The sequence below is a fragment of the Falco rusticolus genome, chromosome 3, assembly GCF_015220075.1.
Source record: "Falco rusticolus isolate bFalRus1 chromosome 3, bFalRus1.pri, whole genome shotgun sequence".
Taxonomy (NCBI): domain Eukaryota; kingdom Metazoa; phylum Chordata; class Aves; order Falconiformes; family Falconidae; genus Falco; species Falco rusticolus.
In genome coordinates this window covers 81160282-81174019 of record NC_051189.1, presented here as the reverse complement: position 1 = coordinate 81174019, position 13738 = coordinate 81160282, and the positions used below count along the sequence as shown (strand labels likewise).

Below are 13738 nucleotides of genomic sequence, written 5' to 3'. Positions count from 1 at the left end.
GAAATGTGACAAGAGCTTTAAGCAGCAGTTTTGCCTGTTCCAGGTACAAAGGTGTCTGTAAGAGGCATCCCCTATTAGCCTTTCACCAAAACACAACCGTAGCCTGTGACCATTACTTTTAACCAATAATAACAGAAATATATGGGTGATCTTCTATTAAGAATCCTTGGTTAAAGAGTTACAAGCGTTTTGTCCAATAAATCTCTTGCAGACACAAGCTGTCCATAGGTTTCCCTAAGTGATCTTCTACTGCCAAGAACAAATAAAGGACCCAAAATAGGCAAGGCATCTGCAGGACTGAAACTTATGTGGTATGTTGCAAGATGAAAAAAACCACCAACAACAAAAAAACACTACCCAAACAAGCCACATTTAATACAAGTTAATATTCTGGTTGAAAAGAAAGCCTAAAGCCATTGAAAGAAGGTTTGGGAAAAGGTGAGCTACAACAGTCTTCTGGCAGTGAACCTGAGGTTCAGTAACAGTCAGTATTGTCATTCTGACACCATTGTCTGTTACAGGTGAATTACCCACCTCTGCTGGGTCTGAATACTGGGGTTTGTTTGCAGACCAACAAGACTAGAGCTTTTATCCCAGCTGATTATTACCCACACTCATCCACCCGCTCCCCTAAAGCATTAGGTTTACTGGGGTGTCGACTGCCTTGCAGCAGGGTGGCTTGCTGCTGATGCGCAAAGGTCAGGCTGAAAACTGTGCCCCTTCATGCTAATGCAGCCACCCACAATTGCCAGTCCCAGGTGGCATCACCCAAGGTCATGGCACATTCCCTGGTGTTTTTCTCCATGAATCTTCCTCATCTCCAGGATCTTTTTTTTCAGGCTTCCCTTCTTTCTAAGGCCACTTCCAAAATCCCTTTTTGCACCCCATCTCCTTTCCAGAACACTCCAAGCCCAAATCAGAATAGTCTATGTGCAGAAGTACAAAACATGGTCAACCACCTAGTTGATGGCTCTGTCATGTCTCGTAATTGGAGAAATCACGACATAACTTTTAGTCCATGTGTTATTAAATTTATAACTAGACCATACTGGCAGCAGCCAACAAGTAGGCGGCTTGTTTTCCTTGAGCTCAGAAGCTGACACATGCACCCACCCACCCCACACACGGAGTTATGCATTGCCTGTTAGCATTCACAATTTAAGCTTTTTGCCCACAAATGATAGAAGAGGTCACATTGCTTGAAGGTATACTATATTTCAATGCTGCTCTCTGACAGACATTTGTCACGTCCATTCTCAAGATGCTGTCCCACAGCTGTTCCTGTGGAAAGAAACACTGCTGAACCAGCAACACTGCACCAGCAGTAACATTTGTCATCTTACGCTGCCCCAGTGCACTGGGGGATGGAGTTACAGCAAAAGGCCAATGCAACACCAGCACTGACACCTCTTGGAAACGGCAAGAGATAGCAAATGAGCTTTTTCTATGATGTACTCTATGGGTCCTGTTGGCCCATTCAATTGCAGTCTCTTCCTTCCATGTCTGAAGTCCATGGCTAATTTTGCCTGTGAACAGTGTCCAAAATAACCAGTAGGGCTAGGAAAGATCAGGCGGATATCTGGGATTATTATCAGAGAACAAGGGTTCAAAAGAACACAGTCAGACTCCTAATGCATTAAAAGAAGATGGCTAACAAGGATAAATAGTCGGGCAGAATCTGTGGGATGAATAAAGCAATCGTCAGCTGGGCAGAAAAGGTGGAGCCCGGGAAAACTGAAGTTCCAAGACCAATTTTGCTGCACTAAATCTTTGTGTCTGCAGAGATTACACATCCCTCTGTCAGCCACGTCCCACAGGCTAACTGACCTTGACAGAAAAAACGTTATCCCAACTATTACTGAGTGCTTATTAATTTCCCTTCTAGTCCCACCACTTCTGTTTTTTTCCAGTGGATACTCATTATTGGACTGGCCAAGTACCACAGACCTCTAAGGTTCTGAATCTCTAGACCCACGTTACTGTATTAAAGATACATCAGCTCCCTTTCTTGGAGCTCACAGATTTACATAAATTCCTTTCAGAGACTCAATTTCCAAAATTTTGAATTCAAGTCAGATATTGACATTTCAGTCCTCTCAGAGGGTTAATTGAAATCAACAAAAAAGGACAAGATGTGTCCAATCTTTGAGGACGCTGAGAACTGGGAAAAGATTTTTGAAAGATATTTACAAACTACAGAGAGGGACTAAAAAATTATATGGAAAATTAAGGTATCCCAAGGGATCAGAAAGTCATTCTCCTCTTAAGAATATTGTTGGGAACTACCTCCAGCTCCTTTTTTCTCTCATTATCAAGGGATCAAATCCACAACTACGAAACCAACAGCCATGTTCATTACTCCCCTTATAAACACATCACAAACGTCTGAGGAGAGCATCCATCCACCTTCCAAGCTCATTCTGAAGGTGTTCAGCATGAACAATTTAAAGCAGATGTTCAAAATCTACATCAAATAATGGGTTAAGGACAAGTATTACTTCAGCCATTAAATCTCCCATAAAAACGTACAGAAGAGTGACTGGTCTCCAAAGTTTATTAAAAATCAAAGAATAGAAAACTTTACATAAAAATATGTCAATTTTAGCTTCCACATAGTTGTCCACACAAAAAACTTTAAACTTGATTTTTTTTTTTAAACCTGTAGCACATAACCACAGTGATAGCCAGGCCAATTTATTTGGTTCACCATGACTGAAGTGTTACATGATACCACTTTTCAAATGAGTTTTGCTTCAAAATGGACGCTAGTATAAGACACCAACTAAAGCCTTTGAAGGCTCTTTAATGTAGTTATGCTCAATATTGCTAGTGTGTGAAGACTAAGCAGTACAGGCTCATGTAACAGCCCTTAGATATTATTTATGAATCAGCTCACAATTTTTAAAACTTTTTTTTTTTAAATTGTGATGAGTCTGGAGCATAAAGACAAACTTTTTGCAAACAGATATGCACTACTCTACTTTGGAATGTTGCCCTCTCTCCCCTCAAGGACCTGTGTTTAACAGATTCAGTAATAACATTAACTACTTCTGCTTCAAAGGCATACAGCATATTAAAAAGCTTCATGCTTGAGACCTCATTTTAATATTCAGATACCAGTTTTAAAACCTTCTATATCTGTACACAGTATAGATGTCCTGTTAACAGGATTCTTCAGCTTTCTCTGCCAGTGGATTTATAGAACTGATCTGTAATTTTCTATACAGCTTAAGAACTGTCATTAAAAAAAATGGGAAGTCAGAGGGCATGAGATGTGACCTACTCCCAGGACAACTGTGGTGCTTTAAAAACTCAGGGTTAGGCAGGATGTACATTTTTCAAAAAGTTAAAGACAGTGTTTGTCATGGCAATACACACTTGCATAGTATACCTGTATGCATCTGTAAATTAAGTGCCAGCCACTCATACTGTGTACAACACTGGGCTGTGCTCTCCTGCAATACATTAAAAGATACTTCTCAATGCTTAGAGCAGCTGAAGTACTTTTTATATATTTGCTCTTAACAGAACTAATGCATACTGCTATACAGATTCCTTAATGGAATCAACATATTTCCTTTCTCCACATTCCTTAAGCCGGGTACCTCTGTTTAATAATGTTGTTTGAACCCAAACATTAACAGGTTACATTACTAAAATGCATCAAAGCATGTAGTTCACAGCTTTTTAATTTCACATCAGGACTTGAACCAACCTTTTTCCCCTCCCTCTCAAAAGTTTTATTTCTGGTACTACAAATGCTGGATTTGTCTAGTTAAAGGAATAAAATTAAAACTCATTGGTCAGAGCAAGACGACTGATAAGAGGCCAGACAATGAGCTAAAAAACACAGGGTCAAAATGCTTTGGAGCTTAATACCTTCTTAAAACCGTAAGCCAAATCGCACTTTCATTGTGAATCAAGAAGCCTCAAATATTACCAAATGTCATGTTTGTAACACTGCTCAGACAACCTGCCAAAACTATGAACCCAACTTAGACAATGCAACCTGGGAAAGGATCTGTAAATTAAAAAACCTCTTCCCCTTAAATATAACTTATGTGACAATATGAAATTAAATTAAAAATTCCAAGTTATTGCACAAATTATACTTCCAATATTTACAGAGCAAAAAATTCTGAACTTTGAAACAAAAACAGGAGAGCAGCAAATTTATTTTTATGAATTCCCAACCTGATTTGCTGCAAAGAAAAAAAAAGAATTCCAAGGGGCTGAAGTTTCCTTCACTTCTAAAATAAAAGAAAACAGAACCCACAAAGGAACAGATGTAGCCACAGCAAAAAAGCCACAGCATTTGTAAATGTCCTTGCAGTTCTATTGTCAGAGCTGCTTCGGCACTGTATGAACCATTGTGGGAAGGCAGAAAACAAACTTCCACATTTAATAAGGCTTCACAGATAAGCACAACTACTTCTTGAAGATGGACTGAACCACCACACAAAGAAACATGCAAAGAAGTCAGCTGCAGATATTTGGCAACACCAATAAAACGATGTGCTGGACGCTGGTCTCCATCCCTCAAGTTGAGTGGCACTCACTCAGTTTGTCTGAACAGGGAAGGTCATTTTGGCATCTGCCATTATCTGCTCAGACTAATAGGCAAACTGTCTCTGTGTTTTTTTCTTCTCCATATATTACGATTGTACTGGTGGTGTCCTCTGTTACCAACTGCTTGCCTCATGCCTCCACTGCTGACAGGGCTGTAGCCATTGCCTTGGTTATGAGCTCCTTTCATGGAAAACTTCATTCCACTGTGCTGCTAGAAAACAGAAAATAAGCACTCAGTTTAGGCATACAAACAGCTGAAACAAAGCACACATTACTAATCGCATTTCTTCAACATACAAGTCATTTCCACAGAACACTGCTTGAAACAACTGGTCTTCTCATGCTTGTCTGATTTTAGCTGTGCAAGTCCAATGGCACTAACAGTTTAAGAAGTGTTTTCTGGAGTGTCCTGCAAATGAAATTGTGTAGATTTCAAAGCATCCTTAAAACCCTTGGATCTCATATGCATCACCTTTATCAAAACAGAGACCTTCCACATTAAATACTAATTGTGACAGTCATGTCAGTTTTAGAGGATCTTACCAAGAACATGACCAAGTGAGATACTCCGTAAGAGTTTCAGAAACGTCACGGATAATGCAAGGGCATGATCATATGAGTTGATACATACAAAGCACAAATCTGCTCTGCCCATGATCTCACTCAGCTACAGATAAACTAGCTACGGCTTACAAGGAGCTTGTAAATCCTACCGGTCTGATTATAAATCTACACAGCTTTTATACCACACCTCACATCCAGACCAATACAAAACAAATTATCAAGAACACAGCGTGACACTTTGTGGGGCAATCTCCAACAACTTGGAACACAAACTGCCCAAAAGTCATAGTGACAGGCTGAGTAAATCTACCACACCATAAAATACTAAAGGCATACAGGAAGTTGGTTTAACATGTGTGTACTTAAAATAGGTGCAAGAGTTACAAAAGATGAAACTGAAAGACTTCCCAAATACTGATACTTTCAATGCAAGCAACCTTTTCTGATGTCTGACAGCAATAACTTTACAGACAACTGACTGCCTTTAATAAAAGTTAATACATCATTTGTCTAACATAAGTGGTAAAAAAGGAACAACACAAAGTTAATATCTGAGGCAACTGCTTAGAACATGAAGTATCTGCAGCTACTTTAGTAACCTCTATTTCCAAACAAGTTTGGAGTAGAAAGAAATGAGAACATCAAGACATCGTTACAATTGTTTACACGAAAACAAACAGTTAAGGTATAATTCCATAAGCAGTATTTTACTGGCAAATTGCAAGTAGAAGAGACACTGAGCATACATAAAATCAAACTGGTGAAGACTAGTATTGTGGAGTAATTAAAGTTAACTACAGGGTGATAAAAAAAATCTTAAACTATTCTTTAATTTGTAAAGGGCATCCTACAGCAACCTAATCAACCTTCAACATGCAACTCTTCTGACAAGTGGTCCGTCAAGCAAACATACCATCTCTTGCCACATTCTTGTGGGAAGTTTTCTAGTTCAGTAAGTGTACATCTGACTCAATTATATAATCAGACAATGAAGCATCCACATTAAATTATGTGGAAATACTAAAAGTGATCCTTCAACAGTCAAAACGCTAGAAACAGCCAGTTCACCAGTCACCCTCAACTACATGCTGAAAAAAAAGAGCGCAAAACTTTAGTTTAGCTACTGTACAACCAAAACCAAGTCTGACCAGAGAGCATACAAAGTCTCAGCAAGCCTATCCTCATCAGCTGGAAATGTGAAAAATCTGGCAAATTCGTCTTCACTGAGGATCCAGCTAAAATTTATTGGAGGCAGGAAGGCAGGTCACCACAAGATCAGACAAGCAGCACAGCAAGTATGACAAGTCTATCTACCTGTATCCTAAAAGAAGTCATATCTCCAGATTGTTCAAAAGGCAATCAAACTTCCAAAGAATGATTAATAAGGTAACCAGAAAGCGACCCCTAGCTTGTCATGAAGCATTCTGCATTGGTTTTTAGGCCATCAAGATAAAAGACTGTCAAACTATCAGATCAGAATTTGAACATTTGAAGGTGCTTAAGGAAGTTGACTCGGGGACCTCTTAAGTCAGAGACGATGACTTTATATTTACTAGTTCTCAACTAGATATTATCTGCTAGTTGGTTCAGATTTTTGAAACCATAAGCTTTAAGCATCCTGCACTATGGCATTTCACCACTTAAATGAGCACCATGTTTAATTTGAACTACTATCTGACGATTTTTCAGTTCTTGAATTAATTTCTTAGTCATTCTGCTCTCTCTTCCATGTACTGATGATGACTACACAGACCTAGATCATGTACCTCCTCATTTTTTACTCCAGGTTAAAGAATCATTCATTCTTCAAACAGATTCAATTCCATACGTTCAACCACTCTTACCCATCTTTCCCTACTCTTCCATAACCTTCTGATGTAGAAGGCAAAACTGTACTCACTGGTCATGATGGCAGATGTACATTGATTTTTACATGATGTTTTCATTTCTGCTCTTTATTCCTAATAGTGTCTGAAATTTGGTTTGACACTCAAATTCTCAGTAGGAAATCAAGAAAGTTATCAAAGCAGTTTTCTGCAAAAAAAAAAAAATCAAGATCTCATCTTTGTAAGAAACTGTCAGCCCAGGGCCTACCACTCTCCACGAAGTTTGAAGTACTTCTCTCCCTCCTGCAAGGTCCTTCTGCACCCCTTTTCATTTGGCCCTTAAGGAGCTTAACACCACAAGCAAACCTCGCCACACCTCATCCATAGCCTTTCAGATGTTAGGCAGCATGAGATGCAGTACAAACTCCTGCAGGGCTTTCCTGGTAAACTCCACTTAATACAAAAATCAAATCTTTGCCTCTCATCTTCTAACTACTTAATTGTTTACAAGAGGACACACACCTTTCACTTAGTTTCTTTCAGAATATTTGCTAAAAAAATCTACTTCCTATCTTTTGGAAATCCCAAAAGGCTGTGTATCAAACAGCTTTGTCTTGTCCACACAATTCTGGATATTCACATGCTCAGGACTCCCATAATCACTGAGAAATGGCATGTCTGTAAGCAGGTGGTAGCTGCAGAGAGATCAGATAAAGACTGAATAAAGCTCTTCAGCTGTGAAATAACAGACAAACCTTTAGTTTAGATGTTTTAACTTCCTGAGATCTATTTCTCTTGATAGAATAACCTCCCATCATAGGACTATTGATTCAACAACTGAATGACAGAACAGATTTGGTTTTCAGTTTTTGTGGTTTGGGCTTTTTTTGACAAGTCTGTTGAATTTGATCCTCTGCAAGTAAAAGCTGCTATGTCTGGAGAAAAAACCTAAAACATTGCATGTAAGACAAGCTGGGGAAGAGGGGTGCACTGGAATTCTTTACCACATACCATGCTAAAACAGTTTCCACATTTTAACAGAAAATTAAGAAAATGTTCCTGGCCTTTACCCCAAACAATAGAAATCTGGTAGAAACTGAAATACCAAGTAATTATTTGCCAAGGAAATCAAACTTTTATTCTTAAATACTGGCAAATTTACTATACAAAACTGACATTCAAAGACTATCATTATTCAAAAAGAAAGAAAATTTATAGCCAAAACCAAATCACCTACACTTTGAAATAACAGAAGTAACATGGGGGGAAGTCTAAACATAAACAGGGTTTCTGAACGTTTTGCTGTTTGGGGTTTTTTTGCCTGTTAACACTTCTCTGCTTTTTTTCCCCTTACTTTAGGGATGTTAGCAATGAAAATGAGGTATCAGTACTCAGCTTTAGAAGAAGCGAGATTCTAACCAGTTAGTTTTGAGTGCTGTAGATATAAACTACAAAGCTAAAGGAAAAGTTTAGAAAAGGCATAAGAGTTTAAAAAGATCACGTATTTACTATGTTGTTAAGACTACAGGATTACTGGCCATGACTGAATCTAGCCTGCAGTTGATTGGAATTATAATCCAATTTGTACACTTCAAAATCATTCCACGTAAAAGTGTTAGTTGTATCCAGAAGAACTGTAATGCACCAGTAACATTTTAATTATCCCCTTAAATAACTTAATACACATCTTCAAAAATTTCACATTCACAAAGTTCTTTTCAATTTCTCATCGTATTTCCAAATTCTTTATTTTAGGCTTGCAGCACAAAAACCTACAAAGAACCCTTCTTTAAAGGATTATGTTCACTTTCCCATTTTGAGAAAAATAACATCCAGAAATATACCACAAAATGCATGTAAGTAAAATTTAGCTTCTTGTTCTTTAGAAAATAAATTCACTGTTTTGCAGAGAAACAACAGGCAATGACCTGGCCAATATCTTAGTCATTACTGTGCAAGCAATAAATCAAGTATTAGGCAATGGTTCAGCCTAGCCTTATTACTTAGCTGACAGGATTCTACAAGATGTTTGCACCAGCTACCTGTACGTACTCTTAGGCTGGCAAGATTTGTTAAGTGGTTTAGATTTCTAAGCTGAAGTACAGCAAAACAAAAATAAATTCTTACTCAAGTTGCTTAGGACTGGCAATCTGGGGAAGTATGATATTCACAGTGCTTTGGGTCAAAGACACATCCACTCCTTTTGGGCCCCTCGTTTGGACCTACTGGCTGCTTCCAACTAGAACTGACAAGATCTTGAGTCCTGAACAGATTTTATAATATGGCCCAAACCCCATTTCTGCTCCTATTAAAAGGAGAAAACAGCATTTATGCAACCAGCTGTGAGAGCAGCAAAGAAAAAAGTCAACATGGAGACTAGAAGGAGCTCAAAAGAAAGAAAAGTTTCAGTTGTTTCTTATCTTCTAACCCTCGAGAACTGAAAGACTCAAGACACAAGGGAGCATATTGGGCTTTCATATCTTATTTTACTTTGTGTGGTAGCTCTGCCAGTAGCCTGTAACAAAAGGAAGCTTTTGGTTCTCTTCACCTTTAACAACAGATTAGGCAACTATTAGTATGACTAGTTCAACAATAAACTAGTGTTTGAGATGAGTGCCTAGGCCCCAGAATGAGTGACTGACAGTAGAGACTACCATCATAATCTGAACGTATTTTGAACTACCTTATGGTAAAGAAAGTAGAATATGACACACAAAATAAATACCCTTTTTGATCTTGTCACCAGTCAAGTTTCAAAAATGAGGGGCGAGAGTCAAGACAACATTACCAGAAGGCAACTTTGCTAGTGTTGTGACATGGGCCATGGAGTGTTATCTGCGTACTTGTCGTTAGAGAGAACAAGAGATAATAGCTTCTCTAGCATAAAGCTGACAATTTTAGACCTTAAAGAAAAATCTCACCTTACTAAGATTTCTCACCTTTTTATTTGGAATAAAAAGGTATTATTACAGTAAGCAGACCCAAAACGATTTCCAAATGATGAGCTGATACCAATACAGTACATGTGAAAAAGTCAGTAGAGGACATGCATATATGAATATTCAAATCAATCTCAGTTTGGGAGCAACAATCTGATTACAGTGACACTGGAAGATAAAGGTATACTATGCAAACAAAAATCAGGTATTACTTCTTTTAATTACTTCTAATTACAGACATTTCCATAAGCCTTTTTTATTTATGGTAGGTTTATTTATGTTCCTAGAAATGACTGTTTAGACTTTGTGCCTTTCCTGCAACTCAAAAAGCACTCAGGAAGCAAACATCAAGGTAGCCAGAGACTTTCATACAGTCATATAAACATCTAGGCTGGATGTTTATATAGAGATCTCTAGAGATCTGGATGTTTATATGGAGGCTGGACTTTCATATGGAGACCTCTGGAGATCATTTAATCCAACCTTCTATTGTAAACAGAGTCATATTAAGTTTATCCAAGGTCTAGTCAAACTGACTCAGTTTCCATACACAGAAGGGTATCACTACAAAGAATGTCCATACAAATATATGACAGTTTAAGACAAAAAGGTATCTTGAGTACTGTTTTCAGCTGACCAGCTTCTGAAACTCTGGTGCAGTTTTTCCTTTTCTCCATCCTTTAGGAAAGTAAAATATTATCTTTTCTAAATTTCGCATATATTAAATAAAAAACACACCAAGTGTTTTGTCATACACAGAAGAAGGGAGCCTGACATTTAGAATCAAAACTGTTTCCAAAGTAGACAGTACTATCCTCCTTCCTTTGCCTGAGAAAATGCATGGGCACCAAAGAAAGTATTGCACCCTAAAGGAGAGCACTCTAAATAAAATGTAAGAAACACGCAATTTGGTCGACTGAAGAAACCTTCAGTACCTAAACAGCTTAATAATAATGCCACTGAAGAAATTAGTTGGGTCACTTTTACACTGAAGTTAAAACTAAAAGCTCTGAAGCATCACACTATACTAAGGGAATTTAGCATATCTGCACATCTGGCTAGTTTACAACACTTGCATTCTCAGAAATTTTCGGTAAAGTGGACTAGAGCTCAGCCTTGACATGAATTAAAATATATCTTTACAAAAGTATCTTTCATTGAAGTAAACTACACTTAACTACTTGCACTCACGTAAAAAAAAAAACCACAAGATTTTTGACTCAAGCCCCTGACCAATATTATTTCTGCTTCCAATACTGCTAACCTTGCAGGAATCATTCTAGAGATACTAGCTGCATCAGCATTACTAGTGAGGCAAAGCAACACCATCAATAATTGTTCTGTTTAACAACAAACTTTGAAGCAAAGTATTTTAGCCAGTGAAATGCCTCTAAAGCAATATAAACAAACAGTTTGTAAGTTTAAACATCTGGCCTTATATGGCCAAACACAAAAGAATCTGAGAAATTACTACTGTAAGTTCTTCTAAGAGTCATTTGGACTGTGGTATTTCAGCACTGACATTAAGGTTTCATTACCTAATCATCTCCTGTGCTTCACAATTGAGACAGCGAACACTAATTTTCGATGACCATATTCACAATCAGACAGCACTCATCCAAAAGGTCTTCAGCGGAGGTTTTCTTAGACCCACTGGAAGCCAGCACAGAAGGACTGGTGCTTACTGGCTTTAGATACTTTTAGATACATCTGGGGAAAAGACTGCAACTCTAAAAGAAAAGAGTTCTTCTGGCCTAAGCAACATGAAATTTCTTCTGTCTTCACTGGTGACTGAGTGACCAGCAATTCAAGAAGGAACTGAACTTATTTCATCCTAAAACATCAAGGAAAGTACTCCTTCCTTCTCCATGGGAAGTCAGCAAGCAATTTCCACCCTGTCCATTCTTCTGGACACACACCCCAGCATCTGTTTTTCTGCTTATTCCAGTGGGCAGCACTGCTTCGTAAACTGTGATGCTCTGCCAAGTAAAATTTCAAACTGCTTGTCAGCAAAGTAGAAGAATGATTACCATGGAAAAATTCTGATCATTGTCCCAAAAAGCACACAGACCCATGTCAGGATTAGTCCCTGAACTAACATGGAAATTCTCCAATTGATTATGCAGTATGAAAACAGAATCTGTAATTACACCAAAGCTGTTTCAAAAAAGGAAGTATCAGGAAACTCTAGTGGCACAGAAGTTGCTTAGAAGGCTGCAAGTTGTTCAGAGGAGTTAGTGCTCTTGACATTGGCACCTCCTGCTTTTGAGGGTAGTACTGGACACCTAGGTGTTCGGCTTCCAAGCCAAAACCCAACAGAGAAAGTTGCCAGGGAAGAGGCTGAAGGTACCATTCAGACAAATGAATCCCTTTCAAAGACTTTTTGAATAGGAAAGAACACTTGCTGTTAAGATCAAGGCTTGCACATGTTCAAGTCTATCAGAATAGGAGTCCTCTGAGCTAGTAAAATGTTCTCATTAAAAGTAATAAACTAGCACTGTCTGGAGCTGCATCGCGTCAACTGCAAAAGCAAAGTCATCAACCTAGCTCAGTCATGCTCCAGAAAGTTGCAAATTAAAAAAAGACATTTACACTATTCGGAGTAGAATGATTTCATTTCCTGCTTCTGACTTGGTCCTAATCCTTATCAAAAAAGAACACTTCCTCTTCACAATACATAAGCTTTTGCTAAATTCAATGCAGAAAAAAACATCATCCCATTTCTGAACTGCAGATAGCAAAAAGTTCCTCTGATGTGAAATCAATCTTTGTCAAGCAAAAGCCACAGAAAATTTCCCAATTTTAAAACTTAAGTTATCACACAAACTACTAAAAGAACAGTTAACAAGTATTGCAAAGGAGAGCCAAGTAACAGGAAGCCAGAAAAAGTGCTACAAAACAGTTGTTTCCCAAGATTCAAAATTCCAACAGAGATCCAAAAATCATGCAACACATTGCCTCTTCACAACTGAGGCAAAAACTCTAGATGCCAACTTGTTTTGTACTAACAACTGCATGCCTCAAAACTGGATTTTTTTTTGGTGCAATTCTGATGCAGTTAAGCTCCAGGGCACCTCTTCAGAAAAGCAGAGTTGTTAAGGAAAAGAATAAACTAGACAAAGTTTGTATTTTAGATGAAGTTTAACTTTAAAATAGCTTTCCAGTCTTATTTTAAGCAAAATTCAAAAGTTTGACTGTAAACTAGCATGTGAATACTCAGGTGCAGACACTAAAATTGCAGTATACTGTTCTGTTAGCTTGTCACTAATAGATAAGCTGGTTTTGCCTACGTAAAATTCAGCAGTAGGGAAGGACAGCATGAGAGTGGAATCTGTGTGATCATTTAGAAGGTTAAAACAAAAGGCATACCTCAGAATACAACTGGGGCTTGGTAGATAACTGAGGATTGCAGAGGTAGCTGGGAAGAGCATGTGCTAACAGCTTTCAAAGATGGTCCCCCTTCTATGCTAACCTGCCTGCAAGGAAACCGGGGAACACTTGTGGTATGAGAAAGGAAAGTAGTCTGGTCTGAGTGAAAAACAAAAAAACAAAAAACAAAACCCGAGGGTGAAAAACATTTCAGTGACATGCCTAAAACAAGCACCGGTATAGCATGTACAAAGAATTTGAGCATCAAGCTATAAACGTGCCCTAACTCAATGCTGATACTACTGAACATTGAAAATGCTGTCCAGATAAAATGTCTTCATTATTAATCAGAAAGTTTCAATGTACAAAGCACTACCTGATTATTTTTTTTTAATTCTGTAGTAAGTGGCAGTTACCTTCTCTAGACATAAAAATCAAACTCTCAAGCTGAATTGAGAAATACTCCCTTAC

At 38.1% G+C, this 13738-nt stretch overlaps 1 protein-coding gene across 5 annotated transcripts in view; it reads right to left on the bottom strand.

The window, feature by feature from the left end:
* Positions 1 to 2539: 2539 nt before the first annotated feature.
* TENT4A (terminal nucleotidyltransferase 4A) overlaps positions 2540 to 13738 on the bottom strand; it is a 61080-nt gene continuing 49881 nt past the window's right edge. For 3 of the 5 annotated variants that reach the window (XM_037380000.1, XM_037379998.1, XM_037380001.1), the window contains one exon: positions 2540 to 4780. In XM_037380000.1, coding sequence (XP_037235897.1) covers positions 4601 to 4780 — 180 coding nt within the window. In that variant the 3' untranslated portion in view covers positions 2540 to 4600. The remainder of the gene's footprint in view (positions 4781 to 13738) is intronic. The other 2 variants (XM_037379999.1, XM_037380002.1) reach the window with 1 other exon arrangement.